This window comes from Heterocephalus glaber, unplaced genomic scaffold, assembly GCF_053883595.1.
Source record: "Heterocephalus glaber isolate CG9 unplaced genomic scaffold, H.glaber_assembly_v1.0 deba00001532, whole genome shotgun sequence".
Lineage (NCBI taxonomy): Eukaryota > Metazoa > Chordata > Mammalia > Rodentia > Bathyergidae > Heterocephalus > Heterocephalus glaber.
The window spans coordinates 185047-201760 of NW_028258330.1; the positions used below are offsets into that span (position 1 = coordinate 185047).

The 16714-nt window shown below is 50.5% G+C and overlaps 1 protein-coding gene across 1 annotated transcript in view; it reads left to right on the forward strand.

The window, feature by feature from the left end:
* Nucleotides 1-16714, forward strand: part of Ninl (ninein like) — a 97110-nt gene that overhangs the window by 74227 nt on the left and 6169 nt on the right. The window contains exons 14-19 of the mRNA XM_087188598.1: nucleotides 445-559; nucleotides 1890-1993; nucleotides 2596-2903; nucleotides 4223-5065; nucleotides 10491-10595; nucleotides 11785-11857. Of these exons, the coding sequence (XP_087044724.1) occupies nucleotides 445-559; nucleotides 1890-1993; nucleotides 2596-2903; nucleotides 4223-5065; nucleotides 10491-10595; nucleotides 11785-11857 (1548 nt within the window). The remainder of the gene's footprint in view (nucleotides 1-444; nucleotides 560-1889; nucleotides 1994-2595; nucleotides 2904-4222; nucleotides 5066-10490; nucleotides 10596-11784; nucleotides 11858-16714) is intronic.

The following is a 16714-nucleotide window of genomic DNA, read 5'->3' on the forward strand; positions in this document are numbered from 1 at the left end:
TGTAGGCCTAGCCTACGCTTGTCTGAAATCCAGTTTCTCCAAAGAGCCCTGGTCCCTTCCACAGGGAAGGGTTTCAGGGACCAAGCGCAGGTGTTTGACTAATCTTCACTGCTTCTGGGTTGAGGTCATCCTTTACAGTCTCCAGGTCCAGAAGTGGTCACCCTGTGGCTTCCCTATGTGTTCCCATCCTTCCTAGATTACTTGGTTCTAAGCAAAGCATCTGTTGTTCAGGTCTGGATGTTTTCCATATCTCCCTCTGTCCACTCCATCTGCATTCATACAATGCAGGGCAAAAGAAAGTCAACAATGACTATGCTGCTTAGCTGTGACATAGGAGTCCAGTGTCACCACCTGCTTGTCCCACGGGGATGCTCCCTGGGGACAGAGCTGCACCAAGCCAGCTGGTAGCTGTAGCCCTGGAGGAGATGTCTGCTCTGCCCCCAGGACCTGCAGGACCAGAACGATGAGCTGCAGGCTGAGTTGGAGAGCCTGCAGGCGCGACTACCCCAGAGTCAGAGTTGGCAATGCCCTGCTGGGGACGCTGGACACCACCCAGCAGGTAGGAGCCCCACAAGGTGAGGTGGGGATGGGCTCACAGGGGTGGCCCAAGGCTGGGCATTCGCCCAGCAGGGGGACCAAGATGGTAGAGGAGAGGAGGGTTTATAGAAGGAAGGTCACAGTGACCTTGGGGTATGCGTCTGCCTGCAGTGGTTTCCAGGGTGGGACAGTGTCCATCAAGGGCATGAAAAAGGCCATGTAGGGAGGCAGGGACAGTGTCCTGTGTTCCCTGAGGGAGTCCCCTGCCTGTGTGCAGAGTCCACACCTCAGTCTCCCCTCTCAGATGAGGAGTCGGGACCAATGCTGAGGGCCATGGTGTGGTATCCTTGGCTCCTCTGGAGACATGGTTGGGGGCCTTGGGGTTTGCTGTGGTCCCCTTGCAGGATAGGTTGCCTGGGTGTCTCAGCTTTCCTGCTGGCTGTATGGGGTGGTCACTGTGGAGACCCAGACCCTGACCTCTCTCCTCCACCACCAGTAGTGGCAGCCCTGACTCTCTGAGAACCCTGTGGTCTCGTGGTAATTGAGAGCAGTTGGGGTTTCCACATTGCTCTAAAGCCACTTACTTAATAAAAAGAAACTGCCCAGAAGGACCAGGATGGGACCCAAGTGACGTAGTGGGGCCCATATTTGGGGGCCCTAAGGCTGCTCCCTCCTGCCACCAGTCCCTGTTAAGCTCAGGAAGTGAGGTTGTCCTGTTATCCCAGAGAGGACAGGGCTGGTGCATAGTCACTGAAGATCCTACTGTGTGTGACCTGCCGCTAGGAGCACAGCTTGGTCATAGGGGCAGGTGGCAGTGGCTCCCTCGTCCCACATGGCCTGTCAGGAGCCCAGGATTGGGTGCAGACTCCCTCAGCTCTGCGAGTTGAGTTCTGGCCTGCCAGTGTCCCCACCAGGGTATAGTGGCAACGTGTGGTATTGAGATAATAATGCAGGATGCCCAGAAAATACAGACTCCACAGCCAGGTTCTGCATGTGCATTTGGAGAACACCCTTAGGGTGCTGAGCACAGCCACCTTGTACCATTGACCCGTTTTCTCTGCACTTGGCATTGTTGGGAGCCAGATTCCAGGTGCAGTGAGTGTCCAGCTTACAGCCACCTTTGGGACTTAGATCCCTGGTGGACCTTGTGGGGAGCTTCCTGGTTCTGTCGGTCGTGGTAAAGACTCGAGCTGCTGATTCTGGGGGCATAACTTTCCAGACACTGCACATGGACTGGTGCCTCATCTGTCATCAGGCAGCAAGGACAGATTCCATGCAGACCTGACTAGAGAGTCTGGTAGGGCCCCGGTTGTCCTCAGCATGATAGAAGTAGGGTATCCTCTTGTTTGCAGGTGTATACATGGACGACTCCAGTCCAGTGAGTCTAGAAACGGAGATCTTGGTGGAGCAGATGCGGGAGCACTGCCAGGAGCTCAGGACCCAGCTGGAGGCCAAGGTCAGGGTCCAGTACCACTGGCTGCATGCAGGCCTCTTGCTCAGGAAAGACGAAAGAAATAATGGTCATGGGGAGGGAGCAGGTTGAGCCCAGGGTAAATTGTGCTGGAGCCCAAGTGCCTGGGTGAGGACTTCAGCCCCGTGGCCAGAGCCTCCTAGACCAATGTGTCTCCCGCTCAGTTGTTGGGCTCCTGAGAGGTTAAGGGGCAGCATCCATGGCCTGCTGTCTGTACAGCTCAGCAGATTTGCCAAGCCACCTCTGTCCTGTCAGATGGGCTGACAGGAACCCTGATGGCTTGCTGCCTGTGCCAGGATCCCATGCTCCCCCTCACCATCACCCATCAGCCCACTGGACCAATGAAGGCCCTCAGCCTCACGGTTATCACATGTTCTGCCCTCCTCCTGCCACCTGCCCTTCCACCTCTACTGAGGGGTCATTGTGAAGTCACACTGGGTCCCCAGAGCATTGCTGTCATTCATGTGTCTGCTTGTTGGGCAGTCGCCGGGCTTGGATGTCCTGAAGACGCCACTCATTTCTGCATTGTCTTGCCAGTCAGTCACTTCCAGGACCTGTGAGTTAGTGCTGCTCTTGTTTCTCTTTAGGTAAATTCCTATGAGCGGGAAATCGAGGCCATGAAGAACAACTTTGAGAAGGAGAGGATGGAGCTAGAGCAGGCGCGGCAGCAGGAGGTCACAGTGCTGGAAGCCCGGAGAGCGGACCTGGAGGTGCTGTGCGCTACGTCGCAGGAGGTCATCCTGGGCCTGCGGGAGCAGCTGCGAGCCGCTGCAGGTGGCCCTGAGGCCTCATGGGCCGCAATGACTTCCTGCTGCGCACCGGTGCTCTGTGACCTGGCCCAGCAGCTGGACAAACACATGTGGCAGCAGCACCAGGGCGAGCTGCGGCAGATCAGGTCTGTACTCAGCGGGTTGGGCCCGGGTTTCCTGCTGGGAACCCACGATGGCATTTGCTGCCTGGCAGGGATGAGGGTAAAGGAACAATTGCCTCCTAGAGTCATTGCGCTGAATCGGAAACGTGCATGAAACAGCACGGGCGACAGCAGCTTGCTGTGACACATTTAAACTCTGCTGTGCCAGGCAGGTGTCCTGGCCGCCATCATTTCCTGCATTCAGTTTCCAGGACATGGCACATGCAGGTAGGGAGACTAGAACAAGCCAAAAGCCCCAAAAGGGGAAAGACAGTTAACTTGGGTTAGTGAGGTTCCTTGAAAAGGCTCAGAAGTTTGTACCAACCACAAAAAAGTTTTATTTGAAAAACTAGAGTATTCTTTTTGTTTGTTTTTCATTTTTTGAGGCAGGATCTTGCTGTGCAATTCAGGCTGGCCTTGAACTCACTGTGTAGCCCAACCTGTCCTCAAACTTGTGGCTATCCTCCTGCCTCAGCCTCCTGAGTGTTGGGGTTACAAGTGTGCACCACCAAACCTGATTCCAGAATGTGTTCTTGTGTGTTACAGTTATTGAGAAATGCCACCTGCCCCATCCCTTAGGCTGGCCTGAAGGAGGTGTGAGGCTGCTCGGGGACACACTACTGGCCCAAGGACCAGGGCCTCCCCTAGCCAGGGCTAGGTGCCCACAGTACCTTCCTGGTTGGCTGTGGCCCTGACTGGGATGAGGGAGATGCTCTTCTTGGTCAGGGGAATTGGGGTGGCCTGAGTGTGAGGGACTCTGATGGGGAGGAATCAGCACCCCCTGCCCACCCCAAGGGACACACAGGCCATGGGGCTATGAGGACTGACCATCAGCCTCTTGGACCTATAAGAGATGTCATTTTTGAGTTTTGTGCTTGTCCTGAGTTCTTTTCATTTAAACCCAAGAGCAGGTGGAAGGGACTCAGCCTGTGCCCTTGCAGGCCCCTGCAGTGGCTGAGGGACAGGCCTGGAGGGCAGGGCAGTCCAGCTATGGCTGCTCAGGGACTCAAGGCCAGTGCCCTGCTCTGGACTGTGGGACAGAACTTTAATTCTGTGTCACTGTGTTCCCTGTACCTTTAAGCCATCATTGTGGCTTATGGCTTCTGAGGTGCCTGGAACCCATGAAGAACCCTACCTCAGGGTCAGATCCTATGGGACTCTAAAGAAAGGTCCCAGGATGGACAAAGGCCCTGAGCTCAGGGACACAAGGTTAGATGTAGCCAGGCAGCTGGGAGCCAGTCGTTAGGCAGGAGAGTGAAAACCTTGCAGGGGAGTGAGGTGTGTGATGCATGGTTTCTCCGCAGGCAGGAGGCAGCAGAGGAGCTGAGCCGGATGCTGTCTCAGCATGACATACACTGCAAGAGCCTGGTGCTGCGGCACCAGCTCGAGAAGGACCGGCTACAGCAGGTCCACCTGCGGCGGGAGGAGGAGGTACTCGTGCGCTGCCAGGAGCAGCAGCAGAGGCTGCAGGTGGCCCTGGGTGAGGAGCAGGCACAAATGTGCAGGTCCTTCGCCCTGGAGAGGAAGAGGCTGGAGCGTGCCCACCGCGAGCAGGTGGGGAGCCTGGTCCAGGAGGCAGAGGCACTGCGGGTCCTGCTGCAAGGCGGAGCTGCAGCAACCACGGACAAGGAGCAGCAGGGGGCACCCATACCCATGTCCCCATGCCTAGACATCCATGGAGGAACGTGGGAGCCAGTGGGAGATGGGCCTGGCCAGCCCTGCTGTACAGATGCTGTGTCCAGAGGGCTGCCAGAGAGCCTTGACCATGAACAGAGCTGCTGGGGTCTGATGGATGCAGAGGAGACAGCTTCTGTCCCCTTTGAGAAGGGGCCACCCATACAGGCACCTGGGCAGAACAAGGGGGCTGATCCTGAGGAGCCAGCACCTTCTGCAAGGGCCACAGTGAGCCCAAGCTGGCCTGATGTCCAGGAGCTGCCCTCGCGGGGTACAGGAGAAGATGGTGCCCTGCAGACCTGGCTCCAGCACCACTCAGGTCCTGGGACCACACCTGAGTTCCCAAACCCAGCAGGGGAAACTGAAGCAGATATGGTGGAGAGAGAGAAGAATGACATGAAAACCAAACTTCTGCAGCTGGAAGATGTTGTCCGGGCTCTCAAGAGAGAAGCAGATTCTAGAGAGAATGACAGGTGTGGGCTTCCGTCACCCACCCACCCCACCCCCAGTACCGGAGATTGATCCCAGGGCCTTCACACTGATCTATTTTCCTTGCCCCTGAGACAGGGTCTTGCTAAGTCACTAATTTGCCAGGGGTGGGCTTGAATTTGTAATCCTCCTGTCTCAGCCTCCCAGAATACTGGGATTGCAGGCATGTGCCAGCATGCCAGGATTGGTCTCCCAGTCTTAAATGCAGAACTAGACCCACCAGGCTCTTTTGCCCCTGACTCCCGCGTGCTCCTTCCCCACCAACTGTCTCAGGCTGCCATGCTGGCCATGGTGCTCACTGTGCAGGCACCACAAGCACCCTCTGTCCCTGCCTCTGGTCTTATAAGGACAGGGACTGTGCATGGGGGTCCCACAGTGGTCCTGAGCTGGCTATAGCCCTCTTCCTGCTGACTCTGAGAGGCAGATGAGGGACTGTGGCCTGATCTATGTACCAAGCATGGAGACACAGGGCCCAGCAGCTCCCAGGCTGGCAGAGGGCAATGTAGAGGAGCTGTGGTTGGAAAGGGCATCTGGGTCCCATGTCCTGGGCTAGCCTGGGATGTGAGGGCACAGAGTGCCCCAGGGGCTGGAGATGCTGCTGCAGATGTCGGTCTGTTGGCCAGGTGCCCAAGTGTGCACCCAAGCATCTCCTGCCCCATCTCCTGGGGGACACAGGTGCCATGTGTTCTGTCACAAGTGTGGACACTGACGATCATGTGATGCCCTTGTGTGCTGGCTTTGGTCCCTGTACAGCACACTATGCATTCACTCTCAAGGAGGTTGTCATGTCATTGGTCCAGGTGGTGACATCTGTGGTCACAGATGAGTGATGAGGACATGCTTGTGGGAGCATGGGCTGGGGTGCAGCTCTGCAGGAGACCTTGCTCAGCACATGTGATGCCCCAGGTTCCAGCACCAGCACCTAGGAACAGAGATGTGCATTTTATAGTAAACCAGAGGAGTAACTGAGCACACCACACAGCTGAAGGCAGGGAGCACCAGTGACTGACTGGAAGCCCCCACACCCCAGGCCTGCCCTCTGCCCCTGCTGTCCAAGGTCTGCGCATGCCCATCCTGATGTTTCTGCCTCTGGGAAGGCACCCCTTATATATGGAGCTTGTTCTCACTGCTTGGGCATCCAGATCACCCCATCCCTGAAGCTTTGGTCCTGCTATGACAAGGAAGGGAATGGTGGGCATGGTGCCATGCATGTCCTTTGGGGCCACTGCAGGTGTGGTTGGCCTTCTACAAGTGGACACAGTGTGGGCACTGGCACCTGGCAGCTGGGTGGCACCCCAGGCCTTGGCACCCCCAGCCCATGCTGGGCTACCCCCGCCTCCTGCTCTGTCCCCAGCCTCTTCTAGATAGGCAGGGAACCCCTCCCCCAGCCCCATAGTCTCAGTGCCCCAGCTGGGCAAGAGTCAGGACCATTATCAGAGGAGAAAGCCAAGTCTAGAGAGGGTGGAGCTACTGTGAAGAGAATAGCCTGAGTATGGCCTGACTTCGCTGTCTCTTCTTCCACACACTCTTTGTCCTGAATCATTTGGAATCATCTGAGACATGATATTTTACCGATAAATACTTATGCATGTTATTTTGTTTTTGGTTTTGGGGGTTTTTTTGTTGTTGTTTTGTTTTGCTTTTCCTTTTTTCTTTTTTTTCCGGTACCGGGGATAGAACTCAGGACCTTGCACTTGCAAGGCAGGTGCAGTGCCCCTGAGCTAAATCCCCAGCCTGTATGTTATTTTGTAAGAGCAGATACTCTTTCATAATATTGTTATCTCTGCAATATTGTTATCACAAATGGGAAATTTAACATTACTAGAGTGGTCTTTTTTTTTTTTCTTTTGTGGTGCTGGGGATGGAACCCAGGGCCTCACCCATGCTGGCTAGACACTCACATTGACCTGCACCCCAGCCCACAGTGCTGGTGTTTAATGTGCCCTCCACTTTCAAATCTCCCGGGCTGTTCCAGTGTATTATTTCTGGATCACTCCTTGGTCCCCAGATCCAATCAAGGATTATGCTATGCATGTAGTTATCATTTTTCTAGTGAACACTAACTTCAGCTAAAAGAGTCTATTAGTCAATCAGTCTCTCTCTCTCTCTCTCTCTCTCTCTCTCGTCAGTGACTGGGAATCAAACCCAGAGCCTTGTGTTGCCAGGCAAATGCTCAGCACTAAGCTGCACCCCAATCTCGATGGTAGTCAAGGTGGTGAGGCCAGGCCTTCCAACGTCATGTGGTGCTGAGCTGACTCTCTTCCCCCCTCCTTCCTGCTCTTGAGGACCCTGGAGATGACATGGAGCCTCTCAGACCCAGCATCCTCTGCTGCATAATGGAACATGCTCACAGGTTCTGAGGGGCAGGGCATGGACTCCCTCAGAGGCAGTGGCGCCCCTCTCTCCACCAGAGTCAGGATCTGACTTCAGTTCTCTGGCTGATTCTACAATCTTCTCCCTTGCTGGTGTTTTTTTGTTTGTTTGTTTTTCCCCTTTTGGTGTGTATTTTACATTCTTTTTAGCTTTTTGTTAGTGTTATATACATATGCAGTTGGAAGAATTTTCAGCAATTGAACACATTTGTGTTTGCAGCAGTCAGAACAAGAAACAGCTCATGAAAGCTGTCACTTGTGGGCAGCTGCTAGTCGGACCTCTGACTGCAGAGACTGATTTTGCTTAATCCTGTACTTTCTATAAAGGAAACATGATGCATACACGTCTGCATCTGTCCAGGGTCAGCCCATTTGTGATGCGTCCCTATTTTGCTTGAGCTACACTTCATTCATTTGCATTGCTGGTAGGAGTCTCTTGTGTGGATAGACCACAATTTACTTTTCTTCTCCTGTTGATGGACATTTGAGTAGTTTCATTTTGGGGCTGTCACTACTGCAGTAAATGTTTTGTACTTGTTTTTTGGAACATTGATGTTAGCGTGTACCTCAGAATAGAGTTATTCAGTTGTGGCAAAAGGCATGGTTTTCTTTTTGTTTCTCCTGCTTAGAAAACATGTTCAATTGCGCATGTGGATTGGTGTGTTAGGAAACCCTCCACCGTTGCTGTTAAAGTAGTGTGTCTCCACCCACTGAGCTCTACAGCTAGATATTAGGACTTTTTTTGTTGTTGTTTTTTTTTGTACCAGGGATCGAACTTGGGTTCTTGCACTTGCGCAGCAGGCAGCGAAACCACTGAGCTAAATCCCCGGCCCCTAAATGTTAGGACGTTTCACGTTCTCCATTTACCAACTGCTCTTTCATATTTCCCATCTTCTCTTCTCTCTGTGGCATATGCTAGGTGTTTTTGTCCCCACCTCATTGTATTCTCACGTCACTGACCCAGCTGTTTCTTCCTTCAGCTCTGTCTAATTTCGCTCAACCCATTCAGTGAGTTTTTATTGATACTTACTTTTTGTTTATTTCTCTTTTTTTTTTTTGGTATTGGGGATCGAACTTGGGTCCTTGCATTTTAGAGACAGGTAGTGTAACCACTGAGCTAAATCCCCGGCCCTCTTTTTGTTTATTTCTAAAACTTCTGTTTGGTCTCATCTGATCATTGGTGATTTCTTTTTGTTTTTCTTTAATTTCCATCTTTTATTTATATAAATATTTAATAATATTTTTAGTTTATCTCTGATAATTCCAATACCTGAAGTTCCTAGAGTATCTAATTCTGCATTTTTCCTTGTTTAGTTGTTTTTGTCTCTATTTTGGTTTTGCTTCTGTTGTCTCTCATGGATAGCTTTTTCATGTATGTGGATAATTTTTGACTGTGAGCTCCCGCTTAGTTGATGTTAATCTCTGGGAATCTTGGCAGCCTTAATAGGGAATGCTTTTCTGCAAAATGGTTTATATTGCTCTTGGAGAGAATTGAGGAGGTGCTCAACTAGGACCCCTAGAAATTCTTTTCCAGGCCTGCCTGTCTAGGTGTGATTCTGATTTGATAGAATTGCTGGGAATTTTTTTTAATGATACTGGGAATTGAACCCAGGACCTCATACATGCTAGATAAGTGCTCTACCACTGAGATACTACTTCCCCCACCCTTTTTCAGTTTTGTTTTGAGCCAGGCATGGTGGCACATGCCTGTAATCCCAGCACTCAGGAAGCTGAGGTAGGAGGATTGCTGAAAAATTGAGGGCAGCCTGAGCTACATAGTGAGTTCAAAATCAGCCTGAACTACATGCCAAGGCCCTGTCTCAAAAAAAAAAAATGTTTTTGAGGCAGGGTCTCCTTGAGTTGCCCAGGTTAGTCTTAAACTTTCATCCTCTTGCCTCAGCCCCCTGAATAACTAAGACCACAGGTGTGTGACACCATGCTTGGTTGCAGAATCCAGAGTAGGTGGGCAAAAAGCAGATGTCCATGGTGCAGCCTCTCTGCCTTGCCGATGATGGCACTGATGTAGGCTCTGGTTCAGGGTCACCCAGCTTTGTCTGGCTTCTTGGTCAGCTTCCAGATCTCTGTTTTCTTTGTGCCTTGGAGGGTTCCATTGCTTTCTGTGAGGATATTGGCTCACTATGCACTTGGCCCTGTGCAGGCTCTGGGTGCTGAGTGCAGGGCTGGAGAGGGACCTGCAGCCATCTGGGCTCCAGGAAGTGACCCAGCAATAGTTCAAAACACAGGTCTCATGTGTTTCCTTCCCCTGCTTGAAACTGCTTTTAAAATTCCACTGACTTCTATTTCTTTTTTTTTTCTTTAGTTTCTCAAGAGTTAAAGGAAGTCATATAAAGGAGATACTTACGCTTAGTATAAGCACAGTGCATAAAATGAACATGAAGAAAACATGTGGCTTTGGGTTTTTCTAGGTTTAAAAACTAAGAAGATAAAGCCAGATAGAGACCATGGGTGGGAGGTATAAATGTCTGCCAGGCCCATTTACCTTAAGAACAGTGACAGTGCCACCTCCACAGATTAACTGTCAGAAGGCAGAGCAGCTGGCAAATGGGTCACATGTTGCCTGGTCACTCCTGCTTCTGCCCTTATGAGGACCACCCTGTGTCTCTGTGCTTGGTGTGGTCCCTTCCTCAGTTTCCCCTCTCCAGGCTGGCCTTGGATGCAGGATGGTGCTCGTGTACTCTGGGCTCTGGCTCCTATTCTGCTGGCTCTGCTGTAGTCTGTGGACAGGAGCTGGATGTCCTGAGCTGTCCTGAGCACTCAGTGTGAGTAGCTGGACCTCCCATGGGCCGGCTGTGGACAGAGTGACGAAGCCCAGGTGCTGAAACATGGTGAGCCACCACCAGCATGCAGTTTAGAGGCTGCGAGAGCCATGCTTTCTGTGGAGGGGCCAGAGTACAGTGTGTCACCATAGGAGAAGGCAGGGTCCATGCTTCCTCTGGAGAATGGAATGGTCGTGGTGCCCAGAGCCTCCAGCAGCAGAGCCAGGCTGAGCCTCACCAGGCTTTTCACAATTTCATAGGGAGGAGCTTCAGAGGCTTTCTGAAGAAAACGGTTTGTTGAAAAATGATCTGGAGAGGATTCAGCAGAAACTTGGAGCTGCAGAGCACATGAGTGACATGCAGAGGTAAGGCCCATCTCCTCAGGCCATCTGGACCTTCGGGCCTGTGACATACAGGGAGAGGCAGATCTGCCCTCAGTCCAGAGGCCTGCATGGTGGGCATGCTGATATCTGAGCAGACCAAGAAGCACAGCCTGGCCTCTTCCCACCGTGGGTGGGCACCCTCATTCCCGTGCCTTGGTCTTGGATGTGGAGGCAGAGCATGTGCACAGGGCCACAGGCAGACACAGCACGGATGGCCCCAGAACCAGCCTTACAGAGGGCCCTGGCCGCATCGTGGGGCGCACAGTGTTTCGTGGGACTGGGCTGCTGCTGGAGCCCCTTAGCAAGCAGTCTGCTTGTTAACATCCCGATAATATTCCAGCTATGCCGTTCCCCAGGGTCATTGGCAGTGTAGATATGTCAGTGAGGCAGAGCTGAGGCAGGTCCTGGGCAGAGAGGGGCTGGGGCCACAGCGAGGTCGAGCAGGCAGGGATCTGCACCTGGAAGGGGAGTGGGTTGGGGGTGGCTTTCTGCCATCACTGCTGCAGCCATCTCCAGGGACAGTTTGTCTTTTTTAGCCTGTTTTAATATGAACTCAGCTCTGAAATCCTGAGGATGTGGTTCTGATTGGGTAGAATTGCAGTGGTGTCTATAGAATCAGCACAGTTGCTGTTACATTTTAGCAACTCCTGGATCCAACTGAAATCACTCTTCCCTTGAATGCACTACCAGGGCCCTGCAGAGCACCAACCTCAGCAGATGTGAGACTGCATGGTCTTCATGCTGCTACTGGGAATCGTTGCCTATTTTGTTTAAAAAAAAAAAAAGCCTGTATAACTGTGTGACTGAAGAATGTCACAAGGGCTTTGTCCTTACAATACTGTCAACGTAGTACTTCTCTACAAATCAGCAGCTTTACAATCCTAGATCCCCCTGATTTGGGGTTGGAATGCTCCCCAAATTATAATGGGGATGTACATGGGGATGTGTCTTTTTCTTTGAGGTTTTCATTATTTTTAAAATTGGATTTACTTTTTCACTGATACGTTTGTCAGATGCTCCTACTCCTCACTGTGACAGCAGCGGCAGGCACCTGGGAAGGCAGTGCCCAGTCTGTTTGTGGCTGAAGATCCAAGCCACTATGGCCCAGGCAGCCAGGAAGAAAGATGCTGAGTGCTCCCGAGTGACACTGTTGATTGTGCTTCTTCAATAGGCAGGAGATTGAGGCTCTGAAGAGAGACAAGGAGAAGGTCTGCTTTGAAATGGACGAGCAGCTCAGCATCCAGGTCAGGTATTGACCCTGGCATGACCCAGCTCCACTGCCCCCATTACTATGCCACAAGTTTTACACTTACAAAATGGGGAGTAGCGAACTTTTCCTTAAAAGATTTGAGATTGGGGCCAGGGATTTAGCTCAGTGGCATCCCTCCTGCCTAGCAAGCACAAGGTCCTGAGTTCAATCCCTGGTACCAAAAAAAAAAAGATTTGAGAGTGAGCTGCCAGCCCCCAGCTCCCCTCATAATCAGGAAGGCCATCTGCTGGCATCTACATCGTTGGATCACATGTGGCTGTGTTGCCCTTGGTCTGTCCTTGGTTCTTAGGGCCTCAAGGTTTGCAAGGCTACTGGTGGCTTCTGTGTAGGACAACCCTCCATTTGGGCTTGCCTGATGTTCCCTGTGACTCAGCAGGAACAACTCAGAAGTTATAGCGTGTCCTGTGTCATCCTCTTGGGAACAGAGTAGACTGCCCTTTTGCTGGTGGTTGCCACAGTGACTGCCTGGGTGAGGAGGAATGAGCTGGGCCTCCCCGCAGCAAGTTGTTTCCCTCTTTGTAATATGGGGAGGGACTCTGATACTGTCAGTGTCCTGTTCTTCAAACCCTCCCCTATGAATTGCAGCATCCTTTGGTTTTTTGGTGGAGTCACTGTGATTATGATGGCAGCCAGTTGGTCACTTTTGCTAATTGGCATTCTCCTGTAAGGAAGCGCTTTCTTCTTGCCATTTGTTCATTTATCCCACTTTATTACTACTCAGTGTTACAATCCACTACCAGCTGCAGTCGCAGTGATACTCCAACATGGGAGCCCTACCACAGTGGCTTCTCTGCCCTCTGAAAGGTCCTAAGCATTCTCCCAGCACCTCCTTCCTTTCTGGTGGCCCCAGGACATCCCGGTTTCCTCTGCTATTCCTTAGCCCCAGCCCTGAAACCACCATTTCTCCAGAGAGCAGTGGTTGTGCCCCTTGTCCTGGGCTGTGCTATTTCTAGGCATGCTCAGTGGATCCAGCTGCAGGACATGTGTTCACATGCATGCACACATGCATGTGAAGTCTGTTTATGCATCTTGCCACACAAAATCTATGACTTCAAACTCATTCCCACCCCACATCACTGGGATGATCTTAGCTATCTCTGACCATTTCTCCCACCGTGAGCATTTGGTTTCCATCACACTCAGCCTGTTCACTTGCTGTCTGACCCATGTCCTAACCTATGTGTGAAGGCCCTTCCCACTGCATGGGCACGGACCCCACAGTTCTGCCTCTGCCCCAGGCAGTTGCCATCTGTGCTGGGCCTCTTAGTTTTTTTTTTTAAAGTAGGAAAAATTTACTGGGAGAAAGAAAGCTTCTGCCTAAGAGAGACAGAAGGGGGACCAGAAAGTGGGTTGCCCACCCACCCCACAGTTCAAAGATGTTTTATACAGCAAAGCCATGTGGTGAGGCAGGTACAAAGTGGGACGAAACTATAAGACCCAATGGAAATTTACAAGGTGGACATGAGGTGGGACAAAACCATGACCAACCAATAAGATCACAAGTACAGTCACCCAGGTAATATCGATTAAATGGGAATCAAATGAGAAGACAAATCACATACAAGGAATTTCCCATTTAGAATATCAATCACTGCTATCTATCTCTAGGGGAAGTAACACTTCTTTTCCTTTTTATAATGCTAACCAGTGAATGTGCCTCAGTTCTCTATGTTGGCTCCTTGCTGTGTTGGCTCCTGGAGGGCTGGTGCCTTAAGGGAGGTCCTGTCTTAATTGCCTACAAGATATCTAATTAACATACATATCTGTAATATTCCCCCCTGTGAAGAAGTACCCCTAACTGCTGCAAGGGGGCAAAAGGGCGAAGACCAGTCTGGCTACTTCTGGCTAAAGAGGGTCCTAGTTGTGATCAGCAGTCAGTGTTACTCTACAGAGGGTCTATCTAAAGGCCTTCGATAGGCGACAGGCCTTGTCATCTTGGGTAGTCTTATCGCTTGGAGTCTGGAGGAAACAAAAGCCAAAGAAACAGTTAAGAATACATGGGCTAGGGGCCGGGGATTTAGCTCAGTGGTTTCGCCGCCTGCTGCGCAAGCGCAAGGACCCGAGTTTGACCCCCGGTACTAAAAAAAAAAAAAGAGTAGGAAAAATTTATTGGGAGAAAGGCAGCTTCTGCCTAAGAGAGACAGAAGGGGTACCGGCAAGTGGGTTGCCCATCGGCCTCTTAGTTATTAAGTAATGAGCATGTGGCTAGGCTGTGCCATCTTTGGTGTTCTTTCAATTCTTAAATTTATTTTTTAACTGATACATAAAAATTATACATATTTATGGGATGCCATGTGATTTTTTTGTTTTTACTGGGGCTTGAACCCTGGACCTTACACATGCTAGGTAAGTGGTCTGCCACTGAGATACATCCTCATCCTTTTTCATTTTTTATTTCCTTTTTGAGACAGGGTCTCATTATTTAGCCCATGCTGCCCTCGAACTCACAACGATCCTCCTGCCTTTGCCTCCCAAGTGCTGGGATTACAGGCATGCACCACCGTGTCCAGCTTTCATTTTTTATTTCTGAAACAGATCTCACTAAATTCCCTAGGCTGACCTTGGACTAGGAATCCCCATACCTCGGCCACCTGAGTGGCTGGGATTATGACATGTGATTTTTTTTTGGATACAGGTATACATCACATGTTTAAATCCAGTTAAACATATCTAACTCCTCAAAACATTGATCGTTTCTTTGTGGTAAAAACATTCAAAATCTTTTCTTCTAGTTTTTGAAAGTACAGTATATCATCATTATCCACGATCAATCTGCTGTACAGTTATATACCAGAACTTTTCATTCCACTATTCTTTTCCATTAAAATTTTGGAATTGACAATTGCAGACTCATGTGTAGCATTAAGCAATGTAGAGAAATCCCTCACAGAATTGGTTTAGTTTCCCTCAGGGGCAACATTTTGCAAAGCTGTAGTGTAACGCTGCCTTGGGCACCCAGGACTGCCTTGGACAAGCACACAGGCCTGTGGCTCAGTGCTGGAGGCTGGAGGTGTGGGATCGGGTGTCACAGGGCTGTTTCTTCTGAGTCCTTGCCTAGTCCTCTCACTGTGTGCTCCTGTGGTTGTCACTCTGTCTGTCTGTGTCCCAGCCTTCTCCTCTTGCAAAGACACCAATCATATTGGTTTAGGTCCCCTCATATGACCTCATTTTAACTCAGTCACTCTTTAAAAACCCTGTCTCCCATTACAGTCACATTCTGAGGTACTTGTGGTTAGGATTTCAACATGTGAATCTTGAGGAGGACACAACTCAAACATCGCAGCCACGATACTGACACTGACACAGTGCATGAATCCTGTTTAGATTTCCCCAATTTCGCTTGTACAGTCATTAGTGTGTGCATGTGTGTCAGGTTCTGTACAGTGTCATCATCTGTGCAGAGTCCTGTATCCACCACAGTCAAGACACTGAATATTCTCAACACCGCAGAGTCCCTGGTGTCCCTTCCATGACCACACCATCCTCTCCCTGCCTACCCAACCCCCAACAACCACTACTTTGTCCTCCATTTCTAAAACTTGTTTCAAATGTTCTAAGAATTAAATTATATAGAATATGACCTTTACACATCCTGATTCCCTGAAGAGTCTTGAAGTCTAAGTGTTGGTAGTTTCTCTCTCCTGCTGAGGAATCTGTGTGATGGGATGTGCAGATTTATGTCATGTTCACCTTTTGAGGGACATCTGGGCTGAGTTCAGGTTTCAGCTATTACGAATAAACCTTCTGTGGACATTACCATGTGAGTTTTTGTATGAACGTAAGTTTTCATGTCGCCAGGATAAATGCCCAAGATAGTCATGACTGAGTTATATGGTAGTTACATGCTTAGTTTTATAAGTAACCCAACCTGTTTCTTATAGTGGCTGTAAGTGTTTACATTCCCACCAGCAGTTCTCCTCCTCCTCACCATCACTGTTATTCTACTTTTTTACTGCTGTTCTTCCCATAGGCCTGTGCTGAGACAGGTGGGCAGAGGGGCTGGGGCTGAGTACAGTGGTGCCTTGCTTCATGAACTTAATTTGTTCCACAATTCCAGGGAAGATGGCCATATTCATGTTTATGTGGGGAAGATGGCCATGGTTGTGTCCCGTCACCCAATATGGAGCTCATGAACAGAAGCAAAATTTTGCCAAATGCTTCTGTTTGTGAACCAAATTGTTCACAAACAGAAGCATTCATGAACTGAGGTATCACTGTATTTTCACATATTGTGATTCCCCGGAGCCTCTGTGGGCATCCTTGTCTTCCTTGAGGACAGGAAGAGAATAGAATATTCTGGGTGCAGTAACAAAGCCGCACACACTGAGCCTGGCACTCACCTTCTGTGGTGAGGGGCTAGAAGTGCTGGCAGTTTGGCTCTGGTGGGGCCTTTGGCTGCCTGGCTTCTGCCTTCTCACTGTCCTCTCATAGCCTTGAGAGCGATCTCTTCCTCTTCTCAATCACCTGGAGTTATAGACAGAACTTTTTACTCCATCATTCTTTTCCATTAAAATTGTACTCTCATAGGACACCAGTACTACTGGAGTAGGACTGCTCTTTATGATCTCATTTAACCTTGATTAGCTCCTGAAAGCCCCACTTCCAAATATAATGCCTTGGGGCCAGGGATTCCATGTGTGGAGTTAGCAGGTGCACAGTTCCGGTCCTAGCAATCACTTTTATCTGAGGAGGCCCGAGGGGCCTTTCCTATGCTCTGACCAGCAAGGAACTGACAAAGCCAGGGACAGGGGCTCAGTGCTTACACTGAGTCCCAGAGACAAGAGAGGTTCCCATGGTCCCAGGTCCAGGTCACAGTTCAGAGGATAACAGG